We start from the raw sequence: 18,103 nt of genomic DNA on the forward strand, positions 1-18,103 counted from the left end.
TTTTTATATACATGCAGTTTTCATCTAACACTCACAGGCTCTTTCCTTAAAGGATTTTACTATAAATAAAGCCCCTATACAACCGAGCCTGCTTTACAGGTGACCCACAAAAATGCCCCTGTTTTGTCACTACGGCCTCCCTGCTCGCCCTCTTTCTCTGCTTAACAGCCCCTCACTAATTTCTTTCGGAACAAATGGCCCCACAGCCCGACTCTTGAGGGGGTGGATTTATCTTTCTAATCTGGGTGCCTGCAGGCTTCGCTGTGAGCTGGAGCTAGACCTGCGTGCAGATGATGGAAAAGTTTAAAAACCCATTACAAAAGTGCTCCAGATGCACGAGTGCGAAGCTCCTGTAATCAGTATTCAAACAGAGCAAAAAGCCTCCCGTGGCTTCGTCTGCCCTGCTCCTCGGCCATTACCCCTGCCCAGGCCGCCATGGCAACGCGAAAGCGTCTGGGAGGGCGCCCCGGAGCAGAGCATTAAACCGCCAGGGAGACCAGTTAGCCGTCCCGGCAGTCAGGCCCTACCCGCTCCACTGCACGGGCCTCGTCTCCCTTGATTCATTTTGCATCCTACAGCCCCGCCATTTCCTGTCCCCCTCCGTCGGGTCCCACAGGACGCCCGCTGAGACCCCGCTTAGCCCCGGGGCCCCTCGCGGCGCCTCTCCCCGTGCGCCCCCCGGAGCAGTGCAGGGTGGGGCCGCGGGCAGAGGCGCAGCAGGAGCCCGTCTTGCTCCTCTGGTTTCCGCGCTCACCGCGAGCGTCCTTCTGCAGACTGAGCGAGCCAGGTGTCCTGGAGCCACAGCCTGTTTAAAGCGCCGCTTCACTGCCGGCTGTTTCCCCTGCAGCTCTTTCCCAGAGAGGCAGCCCATCAAGACACCTAATAAATATTAAATAATAACAACTGCAGATCTAATGCCTGCGAGTCTGGGGAGAAGGGCCACTCCACATCCAGTCACTCCTAGGCTTCCCTTTTCCTGGACACGGAACAGGCGGGGCCAAAGAAACAAGGGTAATTCCCCTGCAGGGAACCTGTTCTTTCCAAAAATGTTGGCCAAATGCTCCCCAGCTGTCAAATTTCAAGACATTTCTTGGTGCAGAAGAATACATCAGGCTGTAGTGAGAAAGGGAAGGGACAATGTGTCTATGCCTAACACAGGACATCCGCTAGGACCTGCCACCAAACAGTCCTCTGACCCAGTAGGGCAGTTTTATTTTTCCTGGAAAGATAAATAAAAAATACATTTAAATCAAATTCTGTCCATTTAAATAGTCTCCTTTTACTGCCTTGTATTATAATGTTAAATATGAAAGGGTGGATTTTGGTGGGCAATGTTTGTGAAATTTTTAGCTGTCTGAAGAGAGAGTCATCCTTAACCATCTGTATCTATGTTAAAGGAATGGTGAGTAAAAGAAAACATTCAAATACAGCTCTCTTGACCTAGAACTTTGGTGATAAGCAACTGCTTTGAAATTCTAAGATTTCCACTTGTGGTTTCTTAAGGGGAGGCACATTTAAAGTAAAGACAAGGTGCCAATTTGTGTTAAGAATAATGTGCAAATTTACTTTTACCTCTGACATTGTGTTCTCTAAAAAAAAGTTCTCACATTCTTTCATCAACTCATCTCTGCAATACACATTTATTGAGCAGCTAGTAATGTGTTGGGCAAGGCACTTTGTGAGATAAAGGGGTGAAAATAATTAGTTTCCACTTACAATATGCGGTACTGTTTTTTTTCTAAGTGCTTTACATAGATGAATCCACTTAATTCTCCCAACAACTCTATGAGGTGGTACTGAGTTTTGCCTGTTTAACAGATGAGGAAACTGAACCAGAGGTTATAAAACTAGGAAAGAGAAAAGCCAATTAAGCCGAGTATTCCAGAATCTGTCCCTATAAACTTCCTGCCACACTATTGCACAAGATGAGTAAGATAAGTTTCTGATTCTTTTGGACCTTAAAGAGAACATCGCCTAGTAAGAAAGAGAGACCCAAAAAAAGCAAGTCACCAACTGATGACAGGATTCACGACTGTGCACAGTAAGCGTGAACACAGTCGAGAGGTGGTGATTAATTTTGCCTGGGGTCTGATTACTCAGCTCTTCATAAAAACCTTAGAATTGCGCATTGTAGAATGGGGTGGCAGTCTGCCAAGCAGCCAAGAAGGAAATTCCAGACAGAAGACTCAGCGTCAACCAGGTACGGAGGCCTTCGGGAGGGAGCAGCACACACGCCTGGACCCTGTCCGAAGTCAGTGCTCACTGGGGAGCAGCTTCTGAGTCTTGAGAGTCTAGAAACGGAGTTCAGTGAAAAATCCCTTTCTGGATCTAGTGCCTTAGAGCATGATCACTTGACTAGTCAACCCCAAACTCCCCCGACCCCAGGACTCTGCTAGGTAAGACCAGCTGTAGCCTACGGTTTGGGCAGGAAATTCTACTTTCCCTACTCTATTCTTTGTTTTGTTTTTATTTAGCTGTGCTGGGTCTTAGTTACAGCTTGGGGCTCTAATTCCCTGACCAGGGATCAAACCAGGGCCCCGTGCATTGGGAGCATGGAGCCTTAGCCACTGGACTTTGCAAAAAAAGATCCAAGCATCTCTGTTTGCCTTTTCTTTTCCTCTGGCTTACAAAAGAGCTCCCACGTGATCGCTGTTATTAGGTCACCCTGAAATTGCAAGCAGTGGAGAAACATGTAATTCCTACTTTCTTGGAATCTATTACATCAGTCCTTGCCATGAAAGGTAATGCACTTCAATGCTTCCTTCCCAGTTCACGTTTGCCCTGCTGCTGCTGCTGCTAAGTCACCTGCTGGCATAAGGGAAAATGACCACTTACAGCTCTGCAAGAGCTTAAAGCTTCTCCTGGTACAAGGATGGTGTAGGGACCCACAGGCCTAAGGCATGCCCTCAAAGCCCGGGGTCCCCTGTTAGTGGATGTGAAAGACAAAAAGTGAGTTTTGTATGCACATATAAATATATATGTTATCACTCTTGAGTGATTTTTGGAATGCCTAAAGGCTTCAACTTGAAAATCTAATTGGAGTCATTTTTAGCAGCATAAGCAAAAAGAACCCAAGTTGGCTTTGGACCCAGAACCATCCCCAAACCTTGTATTTGATAGTCCTGGCATTAGAAGTGAATCCTCTCAGAGTGTATCACTGACCTAGGGAATGATCTATGAGATTGGTTTACTACTGATGGTTTACTATTTTACTACTGGTTTACTATTTACGTCTTTAGCTGATTAGGAATTTCATTTTAAAAGTTAGCATAGCTTTCATAGGAATAAGAACCATGCTTATACTCAGGCCTTTTCAGGATCAAATGGGTGTGTGGCATGGTGGAGAAAACAGCACCTGTGACAATCACAGATAGAAGAATCCTCTTCTCGTGGGGATGACTCAAGGACTCCAGCCTCGTGGCCACGCCGCCATCTAACCCACTGCTTCACCAGCCCGACTGGCTCCTCCAAAGGTCAGAAAGTATTACACTGACCAGTTCAGTTCAGTTCAGTTACTCAGTCGTGTCCGACTCTTTGAGACCCCATGGACTGCAGCACCCCAGGCCTCCCTGTCCATCACCAACTCCCGGAGTTTATGCAAACTCTTGTCCATGAAGTCAGTGATGCCATCCAACCATCTCATCCTCTGCCGTCCCCTTCTCCTCCCACCTTCAATCTTGCCCAGCATCAGGGTCCTTTCCAATGAGTCAGTTGCTCACATCAGCTGGCCAAAGTATTGGAGTGTCAGCTTCAGCATCAGTCCCTCCAATGAATATTCAGGACTGATTTCCTTTAGGATGGACTGGTTGGATCTCCCTGCAGTCCAAGAGACTCTCAAGAGTTTTCTCCACCACCACAGTTCAAAAGCATCAATTCTTCAGTGCTCAGTTTTCTTTATAGTCCAACTCTCACATCCATACTTGACCACTGGAAAAACCATAGCTTTGACTAGATGGACCTTTGTTGGCAAAGTAAAGTCTCTGCTTTTTAATATGCTGTCTAGGTTGGTCATAGCTTTTCTTCCAAGGAACAAATGTTTTTTAATTTCATGGCTGCAGTCACCATCTGCAGTGATTTTGGAGCCCCCCCAAAAAAAGTCTGTCACTGTTTCCACTGTTTCCCCATCTATTTGCCATGAAGAGATGGGACTGGATGCCATGATCTTAGTTTTCTGAATGTTGAGCTTTAAGCCAACTTTTTCACTCTCCTCTTTTACTCTCATCAAGAGGCTCTTTAGTTCTTCTTTGCTTTCTGCCATAAGGGTGGTATCATCTGTGTATCTGATGTTATTGATATTTCTCACGGTAATCTTGATTCCAGCTTGTGCTTCATCCAGCCCACTGTTTCTCATGATGTACTCTGCATGTAAGTTAAATAAGCAGGGTGACAATATACAGCCTTGATGTACTCCCTTCCCTATTTGGAACCAGTCTGTTGTTCCATGCCCAGTTCTAACTGCTGCTTCCTGACCTACATATAGATATCTCAAGAGGCAGGTCAGGTGGTCTGGTTTTCCCATCTCTTTCAGAATATCCCAGTTTGTAATGATCCACACAGTCAAAGGCTTTGGCATAGTCAATAAAGCAGAAGTAGATGTTTTTCTGGAACTCTCTTGCTTTTTTGATGATCCAATGGATGTTGGCAATTTGACCTCTGATTCCTCTGCCTTTTCTAAATCCAGGTTGAACATCTGGAAGTTCACAGTTCATGTACTGTTGAAGCCTGGCTTGGAGAATTTTGAGCATTACTTTACTAGCATGTGAGATGAGTGCAATGGGGCGGTAGTTTGAACATTCTCTGGAATTGCCTTTCTTTGGGATTGGAATGAAAACTGACCTTTTCCAGTCTTGTGGCCACTGCTGAGTTTTCCAAATTTGCTGGCATACTGAGTGCAGCACTTCTGCAGCATCATCTTTTAGGATTTAAAATAGCTCAACTGGAATTCCATCACCTCCACTAGCTTTGTTCCTAGTGATGCTTCCTGAGGCCCACTTGACTTCACATTCTAGGGTGTCTGGCTCTAGGTGAGTGATCACACCATCGTGATTATCTGGGTCGTGAAGATCTTTTTTGTATAGTTCTCCTGTGTATTCTTGCCACTTCTTCTTAATATCTTCTGCTTCTGTTAGGTCCATACCATTTCTGTCCTTTATTGTGCCCTTCTTTGCATGAAATGTTCTCTTGGTATCTCTAATTTTCTTGACGAGATCTCTCATCTTTCACATTCTCATTTCCCTCTATTTCTTTGTACTGATCACTGAGGAAGGCTTTCTTATCTCTCCTTGCTATTCTTTGGAACTCTGCATTCAAATGGGTATATCTTTCCATTTCTCCTTTGCTTTTCACTTCTCTTCTTTTCACAGCTATTTGTAAGACCTCCTCAGACAGCCATTTTGCTTTTTTGCATTTCTTTTTCTTGGGGATGGTCTTGATCCCTGTCTCCTGTACAATGTCACAAACCTCCGTCCATAGTTTTTCAGGCACTCTATCAGATCTAATCCCTTCAATCTATTTCTCACTTCCACTGTATAATCGTAAGGGATTTGATTTAGGTCATACCTTAATGGCCTAGTGGTTTTTCCCTACTTTCTTCAATTTAAGTCTGAATTTTGCAGTAAGGAGTTCATGATCTGAGCCACAGTCAGCTCCCGGTCTTGTTTTTGCCGACTGTATAGAGCTTCTCCATCTTTGGCTGCAAAAAATATAATCAATCTGATTTCGGTGTTGGCCATCTGGTGATGTCCACGTGTAGAGTCTTCTCTTGTGTTGTTGGAGAAGGGTGTTTGCTATGGCCAGTGCATTCTCTTGGCAAAACTCTATTAGCCTTTGCCCTGCTTCATTCCGTACTCCAAGCCCAAATTTACCTGTTACTCCAAGTGTTTCTTGACTTCCTACTTTTGCATTCCAGCCCCCTTTAATGAAAAGGACAAGTTTTTGGGGTGTTAGCTCTAGAAGGTCTTGTAGGTCTTCATAGAACTGTTCCACTTCAGCGTCTTCAGCATTACTGGTTGGATTACCATGATATTGAATGGTTTGCCTTGGAAATGAACAGAGATCATTCTGTTGTTTTTGAGATTGCATCCAAGTACTGCATTTCGGATTCTTTTGTTGACTCTGATGGCTACTCCCTTTCTTATAAGGGATTCCTGCCCACAGTAGTAGATATAATGGTCATCTGAGTTAAATACACACATTCCAGTCCATTTTTGTTCACTGATTCCTAGAATGTCAGTGTTCATTTTGGCCATCTCCTGTTTGACCACTTTCAGTTTGCCTTGATTTATGGACCTAACATTCCAGGTTCCTGTGCAATATTGCTCTTTACAGCATCAGACTTTGCTTCTATCACCAGTCACATCCACAACTGGGTACACTGACCAATACTGGCCCAAATTACACAAGGCCCTCATCCAGGTTAGATACAGAGATGGAAGCTGTGTATTTCAATTTTCACTTTAGGCTGAAGGCATTCTCTCTTTCTTTTTTTAAATAGAAAGGAATATGACATTTCTAAACTCTGGAAAATGTCACTGAAACAAGCCATCACTCATTATTTTATGCAGTTGCTTCACTTAAAAACATCTCAGTTTCTTTTCCCACCCCATCCCATCTCCAGGCAGGTATTGGAATAATACTCACGTGTCTGTAAAACACTCTGAGATCCTTGGCTAGAGGGCTCTGTGTGGAAGCAAAAAGTATTGTGTTTTATCAATTATTCATGAACACATGGAGCAGTTGTCTAGAAATGAGAATAGGCAAAATATTTACCTTGTTTATTCCTTTTTCTTTTATGGTATATTACAACGAGTATCGCTGATAGAAGTAGGACAGACAGTAAAATCACTGGGATCAACACCATTAATATAAATTCTAACTGGTCTGTATCTTCCTCAATAAGGGTAGAATTTATACTGGTGATGTAAGTTTCTGTGGTCACTGCAGCACGTGTGCTTAGAACTGCTGACTCTTCATCGAGGCCTTCTGTGCCTGGGGGCACGTCTCCTGACAGTTCTGTGTCCTCCTCTCCTGTGGGAACACATACAAAATTGAGACTGTCATGGAGACAAAGCTAGTGTGGTATATTTTCAATGATCTGAAACTTAGCCTCCATGCATCCAGCGAGAAACTTATCCACTGGATTTGGTCTTGAAGTTCAGCATGACACAAAGTATTGACTGAACAGAAATGGAGCTCAAGCTGGGAGTACATTCAGCATGGAATCAGAACCCAGAGATTAACCTCTCACAAAGGCAGGCGGTTCAGATGCACTTCAGCAAAGGGCATTGAGAAGCTTTGCGGTGTCTAGCACAATATTCCAGGATATCCTATAGGGTATCCTAATAATATCCTAATAATAATATCCTAATAATATTAGGATAATAATATCCTAATAATATTAGGATAATAATAATATCCTAATAAATAATAATATTTATTTTGAATAAATCTAAATTCCAACTTTCTGAGAGTTAAGCACTCACCACATAACATTTTTAGGTAAAGGGAATGGACTGTGTCCTAATTTTTTTTTTTTAATAAAAGGTTTCCTACCAATGGAAAGGAATTTTTTCAAATCGGGATAACTGATCAAATGTCAACGTCAGGCCTCAGTTCTGCAGAGAACTGAGTCTGCCTCTGAAATGATCTCACAGAAATCCCGAAATGATCTAGATAAAAATACAATGTGTAGGGGTTTCACTGGTGGCTCAGGGGTAGAGAATCCACCCGGCAACGGAGGAGACACGGGTTCAATCCCTGATCCAGGGAGTCTCTCACGTGCCAAGGAGCAAGTAAGCCCGAGGTACCACAGCTACTGAGCCTGTCCTCTAGAGCCCTGGTGATGCAACTGTTGAGCCACCTCCACAGCTACTGATGCCCTTGTGCCCTAGAGCCTGCGCTCCACAACGAGAGACGCCGCGGCAGTGAGAAACCTGTGCACGGCAACTAGACAGCGTCCCTGCTTCTGCAACTAGAGAAAGCCCTTGTAGCAGCAAAGACCCAACACAGACAAAAATAAACAAACAAATGTTTTTAAAAAATACCATGTGTATTTTTCTTGTAAAGTGAAATTCCCAAGCGGATGTTCCCTTAGAAACTAAGGAAACTGCACCAACCTTTAAATTTACTAAATAATGTGACTCTTTAGAACCTGCCCTATTAATAGGTTTATTCTGTCGGGACTTTGGATTGTGCTGGGAAACCATCCTTTTGCTCATCACGGGACAGGAAAGGACTAGTAGTATTGTTCAAATAGTAGTATTTGAAAACTCCTTCCCCACCTGGCTCTGTCGTGACCATGGTCAGGCATCATGGTACTACAGTGATGCCCATCATTCAGAGGAGACCCATTGTGAAAAAGAGCATATGAGCTGAGGCTACAAGGAGATAATTTATATGCAGGTTCTTTCTAAGGTGCAAGGTACTCTTCAAATGAAGATGTCTACTGCCTGAAGCCACGCTCAGCACTGCAGGTCAGGCCACCTCCCAGAGAATGACCGATTGGCCACAGCATGGCCAGCTCAGGACCGAGCTCTCCACATGTCTGCGTGACAATCATTTATAAAAATATTTGTTTGATCACAGCCTAATTTTCTGGTTATATAAACACTTCAATTTCCCCAAGACCAGGGGATCCACTTGGTAATCATATCCGTCAATGCCACCCCAAATGATCAGAATCAATTACAAACTGCTAAGTAACTGGTATTCCTCATGTGTATGCACCAAAAGCAGGACTCAAAAAATATCAACCATTTATTGACTTCTGCCTTCAGGGTTAAGTGACCTCGTTCTACATTTATGTCTTTGAAATAAGGTAAGTCAATAATATATTTGTTAAAAGATTTGACATATCACCCTGCTCGCAGAACTATTGACTCAAACATCATTCTTCACTGGTAGCCTAGGCCAGCAAAGACTGTATGCGAGGGGAATGGGTGGGCATATACACATACACACATGTGGTTGGTGACTCCCATTCCTTGAAGTCAGTGCTGATGGACCTTCCTCCAATACCCAGACCTCCTTTTTATCTCTTTTGTTTATTTACTGCTGCTAATGCTATTGCTACTGCCACTTTTTCACAGTAACTTTTACAAGTAATTTACTGAAAGCCAAGTCTGTGCTCTGACTTGTGCCCAGATTATCTCATTTTGTTCCCGTCATTTTTTCAGATAGCAACTGGGGCAGGGAGGTTACACAGTTAGCCCACACCCACAAAGGTATCGTGGAGGAGTGCAGATTTAAACCCAGGAGGGCTGCCAGAAGAACTTGAGCTTGGAACCTCACATGGTATTTTCCTTCCCATCAGGCAGGAATGGAATGATTACAAAAGATGAAGTGGTGACCAAGAGAGGCAGCCTCACGTTCTTGCCCCTAAGCCCACAAGAAGGCAGATTTCTGGCACAAAGAGGGAGCGGGGGGCTCTCACTGGGCTCCTGGGGCCAGGCCGCTGTGAGCAGAGCTGCCCAGAATGCCAGGATCCTTCCGGCCTCTCCACGGAAGGGGAGCAAGTTCCCAGTAGAATACTCAGCACTCTGAGTCACACTTGACCTGTTGCCCCAGAAAAGGAGAGGACTGGAAAAGAAATAAGCTAGCAAGAATAATGAGGGTGTTGGACAATCAGGCATGAAAGAGAAATGGAGAAGCTCACAGATGGTCCTGGGTGGTGCACATTTCTTTCTTACCACAAGTGACAATGCTGGTGACAAGTGGCTCTCAGTGGCATTCTGGAGTGAAATTTTCTCCCCAGTACCCCTCACACACACTCTAACATGTTTTCCATGTTAACTATCATTTACTCTCTCCAATTCTTTAGCGATTATTTAAATAAATGAGTCAAGAGTTCTCTGTGTGTGCTTTATTTTTTTTACCCTGCAAGTCTTCATCTTCACACACTCCTGTTGACAACATTCCTCATATACTTCCCTCCCCAAACAATACTGTGATAGCTGCGAATAATAAATAAGTCATTTATTAGATGATGATATAGTATGCTAGTACTAGGACAAATATGTACCATCTAACAATCTTCCCAAGTTCACTGTTCACAATACAAACAAAGAAAACAGTCTCAAATGTCTCACCCTGTGGCATAACCCTGATATTTATGCTGGCAATTCTACTGATATGCAGGATTAAAAAAAAAAAAAAAAGCTGTTATTGAAGTACAAAGAACAGATAGGAGAGATAGGAAAGCCTTCTGCACTGATCAATGCAAATAAATAGAGGAAAACAATAGAATGGGAAAGACTAGAGATCTCTTCTAGAAAATTAGAGATACCAAGGGAACATTTCATGGAAAGATGGGGTCAATAAAGGACAGAAATGGTATGGACCTGACAGAAGCAGAAGATATTAAGAAGACATGGCAAGAATACACAGGAGAACTATACAAAAAAAGATCTTCATGACCCAGATAACCACGATGGTGTGATCACTCACCTAGAGCCAGAAACCCTGGAATGTGAAGTCAAGGAATGTGATCATAGGAAGCATCACTAAGAACAAAGCTAGTGGAGGTGATGGCATTCCAGTTGAGCTATTTCAAATCCCAAAAGATGATGCTGCAGAAGTGCTGCAATCAACATGCCAGCAAATTTGGAAAACTCAGCAGTGGCCACAGGACTGGAAAAGGTCAGTTTTCATTCCAATCCCAAAGAAAGGCAATGCCAAAGAATGCTCAAACTACCACACAATTGCACTCATCTCACACGCTAGCAAAGTAATGCTCAAAATTCTCCAAGCCAGGCTTCATCACTATGTGAACTGTGTTCAAGCTGGATTTAGAAAAGGCAGAGAAGCCAGAGATCAAATTGCCATTGGATCATTGAAAAAGCAAGAGAGTTCCAGAAAAGCATATTTCTGCTTTATTGATTATGCCAAAGCCTTTGACTGTGTGGATCACGACAAACTGGAAAATTCTTCAAGAGATGGGAATACCAGATCATCTGACCTGCCTCCTGAGAAATCTGTATGCAGGTCAAGAAGCAACAGTTAGAACTGGACATGGAACAACAGACCGGTTCTAAATCGGGGAAAGAGTACATCAAGGCTATATACTTTCACTGTGCTTATTTATCTTATATGCAGAGTACATCATGTAAAATGCCAGACTGGATGAAGTGCAAGCTGGAATCAAGATTGCTAGCAGAAATATCAATAACCTCAGATACACAGATGATATCACCCTTATGGCAGAAAGCAAAGAAGAACTAAAGAGCCTCTTGATGAAAGTGAAAAAGGAGAGTGAAAAAGTTGATTTAAAACTCGACATTCAGAAAACTAAGATCATGGCATCCAGTCCCATCACTTCATGGCAAATAGATGGGGAAACAGTGAAAACAGTGACAGACTGGTTTTTTTTGGCGGCGGGGGGGCGGAGGGGGGGCGGATCCAAAAACACTGCAGATGGTGACTGCAGCCATGAAAATAAAAGACACTTGCTCCTTGGAAGAAAAGCTATGACAAACCTAGATAGCATATTAAAAAGCAGAGACATTACTTTGCCAACAAAGGTCCATCTAGTCAAAGCTATGGTTTTTCCAGCGGTCAAGTATGGATGTGAGAGTTGGACTGTGAAGAAAGCTGAGTGCCGAAAAATTGATGCTTTTGAACTGTGGTGTAGGAGAAGACTCTTGAGAGTCCCTTGGACTGCAAGGAGATCCAACCAGTCCATTCTGAAGGAGATAAGTCCTGGGTGTTCATTGGAAGGACTGATGCTGAAGCTGAAATTCCAATACTTTGGCCACCTCATGCGAAGAGTTCACTCTTTGGAAAAGACCCTGATGCTGGGAGGGATTGGCGGCAGGAGGAGAAGGGGACGACAAAGGATGAGATGGCTGGATGGCATCACCGACTCGATGGACATGGGTTTGAGTAAGCTCCGGGAGTTTGTGATGGACAGGGAGGCCTGGCGTGCTGCAATTCATGGGGTCGCAAAGAGTCGGACACGACTGAGTGACTGAACTGAACTGAATATTCCATGTCTTCTTTACCCATTCATTAGTGACAGGCATTGAGGCTATTTCCTTGTCTTGGTTACTGTAAACAGTGCTAGCACGAACACAGGGGTGCAGGTGATACACAGGGTTTTGAAGCTGCCCTCCCTTGAGCGGGGGTGCCAATAAGAGTGGGGGTTCTAGCCACTTAGCGATTATGGGAATTTGGACAAGTCCCCATAATGGCTAAATGCTCTAATCTGTACAACTAAGGATTGGCTAAGTGTTCTAATCTAGTCTCTGTCTCCGCAGGGTCCCATCTATTTCTGCATCTCTGTGTTGATTCTGAAGCATTTATCTTATCTTTCATTTGACTTTTTGAAGGCACTACAAACACAGAGCTAAGTTCAGAGAGGATTCTTCGCTACACCCCTTCCTCAGCCACTCAGTCGTCCCCAGAGGTAACCACTCTTTCCTGCCACCTTCCAGAAAACTCTCTGCATATACTAGTATACGTAGCATTTCGTTTCCTTTTTTAACACAAATGGTAGCAAAATTTATATAGTGTGCTGCCCCTTGCCTTTTTTTCATTTAAAATTAGGTTTTGAGGATTATTCTGTTTCTGTCTATGAAGAGTTGCCTCTTCCTCCCATTATTTGGATGTATCTCAATCTATTCCCGTTGACGGGGACTTAGGTCCTTTCTTTGTGTTTGGACGTTTGTGTTTCCCGTGGCCACAGTCATGCCAGCACACCTGTCAGCTTGCTCTTGTGCAGTGTTATCTCCAGAGAGGGGAGAGGGTGAGCGTGCAATGCCAAAACACTCTTGGGGGTCTGCCCTCACATCTATTCCACAACAACACCAGCCCAGTGCCCACACAATGAGGACTGGCAGAAAGTATGTCGGGGAAGGGCTGGTACCCAAGGCATCTGTGATGGAAAAGTTGAAAACATTGGGGATCAGCCCAAGAGTCTGTGCCAAGAGCATCAAATATCCTCAAAGGGGGAGCTGAAAACCTGGGGTGGGCCACGTTATCAAGTCCCCAGCCAGGAGTAGGTGACACGGGGGACAGAGGTGGAGTCATGAAGAAAACCAGAGGTGGAAACCAGAGAGGATCCAGAGGTCACAAGAGCAGGGCGGGAGTGGAGCCAAGGAGGGCAGGTCGGGAATTTCTCCAGAGCATGACAGCAGTCCCTCCTGTGAGCAACTCCTAACCCAGTGGGTCACTGTGTGGCCCAGACAGCCCCCTGCACCTTGCCTTTTCTAGGAAACACTAGGTCAGGCCATAACTGTCAGTGGTGAGTTCTTGTGGGAGCCATCCTACCATCCTGTGCTTCTTGGGTCAAAGCGCGCCATTGTAGAAACTCGGAGGTCCACCGCCACTGTGGACGAACCCACACTCTTTCAGGAAGTGAGCCCGCAGCGAGTCACCTGCATAACGTACAGGGCCGGTTCCTCTGCTGAGCACCGACTGGATGGATGTCTTCTTGATCGTGGGGCCTGGAAAGGGCCTCTTTCTCCTCCAATTCTACCTTTCCTAAAAGGCCCCAAAGGGGGCCACCAGCCCGGCCCAGCCCACAGTGATCACATGAAGAGTAGAGGCATCCCAGCCGTGAAGATGCTGTGTGTCCTGCAAGGGGCCTCCCTCACACCCGTCCTGGGAGTTCGCTATTCATTCTCCGCCCAGTCAGTGTTCCCGTTCTAGACTGATCTGTTCTCTGTTCCCCAGGAGACTCATCTGTCCGGTGTAACTTCTTAATTTCATTGCTGTCTTTCTATCTACAAGAGAACATATTTCAGAGAAGGGGGGTGTGGCCTGGGGGTGGGGGCAGAGTGTAAAACTGAAGAAGCTGCAGAAAAAAAGAGAGAGGTTCAAGCCTGAGAAGGGAGAGAGGCAGCTGCCGGCAAAGTGCAGAAGAGAAGAAAGCAGAAGAAAGAACTGGACCTGATGTTGAAACCAGAAGCGCTGTGGGCAGGGCTGCGGGCATGACCTTGAACCTGGCCAGCGCTGGGGGGTCGGGGGGGCACTCAGGGCGGGTCTGCTAGGACTCTGCTCTCACAGGGACCTCAGTCGTGTTCTCTCCTGTAGCCCCACGCAAAGTCTCCCCAGGGCGATCTTTTCACCATCTCTCTCTCTGCTCACAGAATGGAGCATTAATAGGAGATGATGGGAATGGCCATTCGAGTAATGAAATTAAACTGCAATATTCATTTTACTTTTAATCCTAAAATGACCAGATAACCGGACAGTGCAGAGAGTCACAAAAGACTGTTGACAATATCCAAACAAACACAGCTGGGATGTGTGTCTCAGACATCTGGCGAGGGCCCTGGGAGGGATCCTCCTACGTGGGCAAAGCGAGGTGAGCCTGGCAGCTCGGCAATCAAGCAGGCACATTGCCCCCTTGTTACCGCCCCACACCTCGTCCCCAAGTGGAAGTGACTCTGCTTCCTGGTGAAGCAAACTCGCTAACTTCTCTTTTTGAAAGTGGAACAAATGCGCAATCGAGCTCTAGTTTTAAAGTTTAAACAAAAGTGTTAAATAGCAACTGAAAGGTTGCCACACTCATATTACAATGTAAAATATAACACTGATCAGAGAATATTATTAAACTCAGAATGTCAGGAAGCATATTGGACCTCAGTCAGACGCCCCGTTCTTTCAGTTATGTTGATTCCAACACGCAGATGGTTGAAACCATCTTATAATTCAGGCAGTGAAACGAAACACACATACACACACAGAGCAGGTGTCAGATGTTCAAATGTCGTCCTGCTCAGTGGAGAAACTTGATTTAGGATTTCGGGATGCTCAAGAAACACAACCCAAGAAGCCTCCCCACTTTCCATTAACCCTGTATCTCTGTCTACGGAAAAGAGCCAGATTCGTAGGAAGGAAGGATCACACCAAACTGGGCCGTCCTCCAGCTTCTCAGCCTCGGCTGAATATCAGAGTCACCTGGGGACCTTTCCACCCAGCCCAGGTCAGTACATCCGAACACCTGTGGTATTCGGTCTGAACCCAGGTCTCAGTATGTTTTACAGACTCCAGTGTGCAGTCAAGGTTGAGGACCAGGGCTCCAAACCTGTCCACTCCTGATCGTCCCCAGTCCACCCCTCGTTCTCTATGTTCCTTCTTGGTGAACTGGAGGAGAGTCAGGGTAGGGAGTGGATTCCCAGCTCCCAGGAGCTGCCCACTGTGCCATAAGAACATGATCGTTTAAAAAGCATCACTGAAGCCTTGACCCTCTGAGAGCCTCTGGCCTGGATATACTAGAGAGAGCTGTGACAATCATGCCTTATTATGTGAATAAGAGGCATTAACAAGAGAGATCATGCCAGAGCTTACAACCTCACCTCAAGCAAAAGTAACTGCCGGACTAGCCACACAGCAGTCCACCCACATTACTGTGTACCAGAATCACCAGGAGGGCTCACACACACAGCCAGACATTGTCCCCAGAGCTTCTGATTTAGCAGAAGCCTGGGATGGGACCAGGAGCTCTCCCCTCTAATAAAACGCTCATGTTGCCGGTCTGGGGGCCATCCCTTGAGAACCACGGGTGTGAGTGGCCCAGACAACCTCACGGGGTTGCGTTTAACTATCAGTCACACGCATGGTTGCTCATGGTGCTCACTGCACGCTGACAGCACCTGAAGCTGTTTAAGGTCCACTCAAAATCAGTTCCTGAGGACATCTGACATTGTGGCCTGGGCAACGGTATGTTATTAGAGCTCCCTAGATGAGTCCATTAAGTATTTATGCTGGGTTGAAAATTACTGAGTTAAATCATAATTCAATTAACTTTAATTTGCTGTTATTCATGAAGACAGTCTTTATTCGCTTCAAAGATGACTGGAGAACCCTACAGAGAAAGATGTCTTTGGAAGCAAAATTAATAAGCTATATTCTGGCATTGAAATTGGAAGGAAAGAATAAAACTGTCACTACTTGCAGATCACATGATACTTTATATAAAAACCCTCAAGTCTCCAGCTCCAAACTATTAGAACTAATAAATTAATTCAGCAAAGTTTCAGGATACAAGATGAATACACAGAAAACTGTTGCATTTCTATACACTAATAATGAACTATCAGAAAGAGAAAGTTTTTTAAAATCCTATTTAAAATTGCATCAGAAAGAATGAAATACCTGGGAATAAACTTAACCAAGGAGGTTAAAGACCTTTACACTGAAAACTATAAAACACCAATGAAAGAAATTGAAGATGATACAAAGAAATGGAAAGATATCCCATACTCTTGGATTGGAAGAATTAATACTATTAAAATGGCCATACTACCCAGAATAATCTACAGGTTTAATGCAATTCCTATCAAAATACCCATGACATTTTTCACAGAACTAGAACAACTAAGCCTACAATTGCTATGGAACCATAAAAGACCCAGAATCATGAAAGAAATCCTGAAGAACAATAACAAAGTTGGGAGCAAACCCTCCCAGATTTCAGAATACACCACAACATATTTTTAGATCTGTCTCCCAAGGCAAAAGAAATAAAAATAAACAAATAGGACCTAATTACTGAAAAGTTTTTGCACAGCAAAGGAAACCACCTACAAAACAAAAAGACAATCTACAGAATGTGCAAAAATATCTGCAAATGATATGACTGACAAGAGATTAATATCCAAAATATATAAACAGCTCACACAACTCAATATCAAAAAAACAAATAACCCAATCAGAAAATGGGTAGTGGACCTGAAGATATTTTTCCAAAGAAGACATACAATGACCAACAGGCACAAGAAAGGATGCCCAATATCATTAATTATTAGGTAAATGCTAATCAAAACCACAATGAGATACTGTCTCACACCTGTCAGTATAGCCATCGTCAAAAAGTCTACAAATAACAAAAGTTGACGAGGGTGTGGAGAAAAGGGAACCCTCCTACACTGTTGGTGGGAACGTACATTGATGCAGCCACTGTGGAAAAAAGTATGAAATTTTCCAAAAAACTAAAAATAGAACTACAGTGTGATCCAGCAATCCTACTCCCGGGTATATATTCAGAAAATACTAATTTAAAAAGATACACGTATCCCAATCTTCCCAGCAGCACTGTTTACAACAGCCAAGATATGGAAGCAATCCAAGTGTTCATCAACAGATGAACAGGCAACATGGATGGACCAAGAGAATATGATGCTTAGTGAAACAAGTCAGAGAGTACCATATGACATCGCTTATACTCGGGATCTAAACAGAAACAGGTTTACAGATACAGAAGTCATACTAGTGGTTACAAGTGAGGAGACCGTAGTGGGGAGGGACAAGTTAGAGATATGGGGTTAAAGAGGCAGACTACTTGTATAAGCTAGATAAGCAGTAGAGACAGATTGTACAACACAGGGAATTATAGCCACTGAAAGTGAAGAAAGAGAAAGTGGCTCAGTCGTGTCCGACTCTTTGCGACCCCATGGACTATAGAGTCCATGGAATTCCCCAGGGCAGAATACTGGAGTGGGTAGCCTTTCCCTTCTCCAGGGGATCTTCCCAACCCAGGGATCAAACCCAGGCTTCCAGCAGCAGGCAGATTCTTTACCAGCTGAGCCACAGGGAAGGAGAAAAATCCTGGAGTGGGTAGCCTATCCCTTCTCCAGCGGATCTTCCCAACCCAGGAATCCAACCGGGGTCTCCTGCATTGCAGGCGGATTCTTTCCCAACTGAGCTATCAGGGAAGCCCATTATCTTGTAATTACTTGGAGTATAATCTATAAAAATACTGAACCATTAAGCTGTACCCCTGAAACTAATATAAACGTAAATTGACTATACCTTAACAATAAAAACACCTGTGTATGTACTTGTCAAACAGTCTATCTGCTCAGCTCTGGTGTCTTTTTCTTCTAATCAGTTGTTCAGCATCTGTGACATCTGACTGTGATGTGGTCAGAGGCAAAATGGGAATAAACAGGAACAAACAACATTCCCAGACACCCCAGGCCCCAGCCGGGCTGCGGGGGAGGATGGCTGTGCTGAGGCGGGGGTTACCGATGCCAAGCGGGCAGACCACGTCCTTGATGTCGGGGCTCCGGCATGGACCGGAGGCTGCCCTGGGACACCATCCCCCTGGGAGCACAGCCCCTTCTCTAGTTCACTTGGTTTTGAAATAGTACTGTGAACTGCT

At 44.5% G+C, this 18,103-nt stretch overlaps 1 protein-coding gene across 1 annotated transcript in view; it reads right to left on the reverse strand.

The window, feature by feature from the left end:
- TMEM154 (transmembrane protein 154) overlaps nt 1-18,103 on the reverse strand; it is a 51,826-nt gene that overhangs the window by 19,176 nt on the left and 14,547 nt on the right. Inside the window, exons 2-3 of the mRNA XM_065904195.1 lie at nt 6,769-7,026; nt 6,640-6,678 (exon numbers count right to left, since the gene is read on the reverse strand). Coding sequence (XP_065760267.1) covers nt 6,640-6,678; nt 6,769-7,026 — 297 coding nt within the window. The remainder of the gene's footprint in view (nt 1-6,639; nt 6,679-6,768; nt 7,027-18,103) is intronic.

Source organism: Muntiacus reevesi, chromosome 13 (assembly GCF_963930625.1).
Source record: "Muntiacus reevesi chromosome 13, mMunRee1.1, whole genome shotgun sequence".
NCBI classification, from domain to species: domain Eukaryota; kingdom Metazoa; phylum Chordata; class Mammalia; order Artiodactyla; family Cervidae; genus Muntiacus; species Muntiacus reevesi.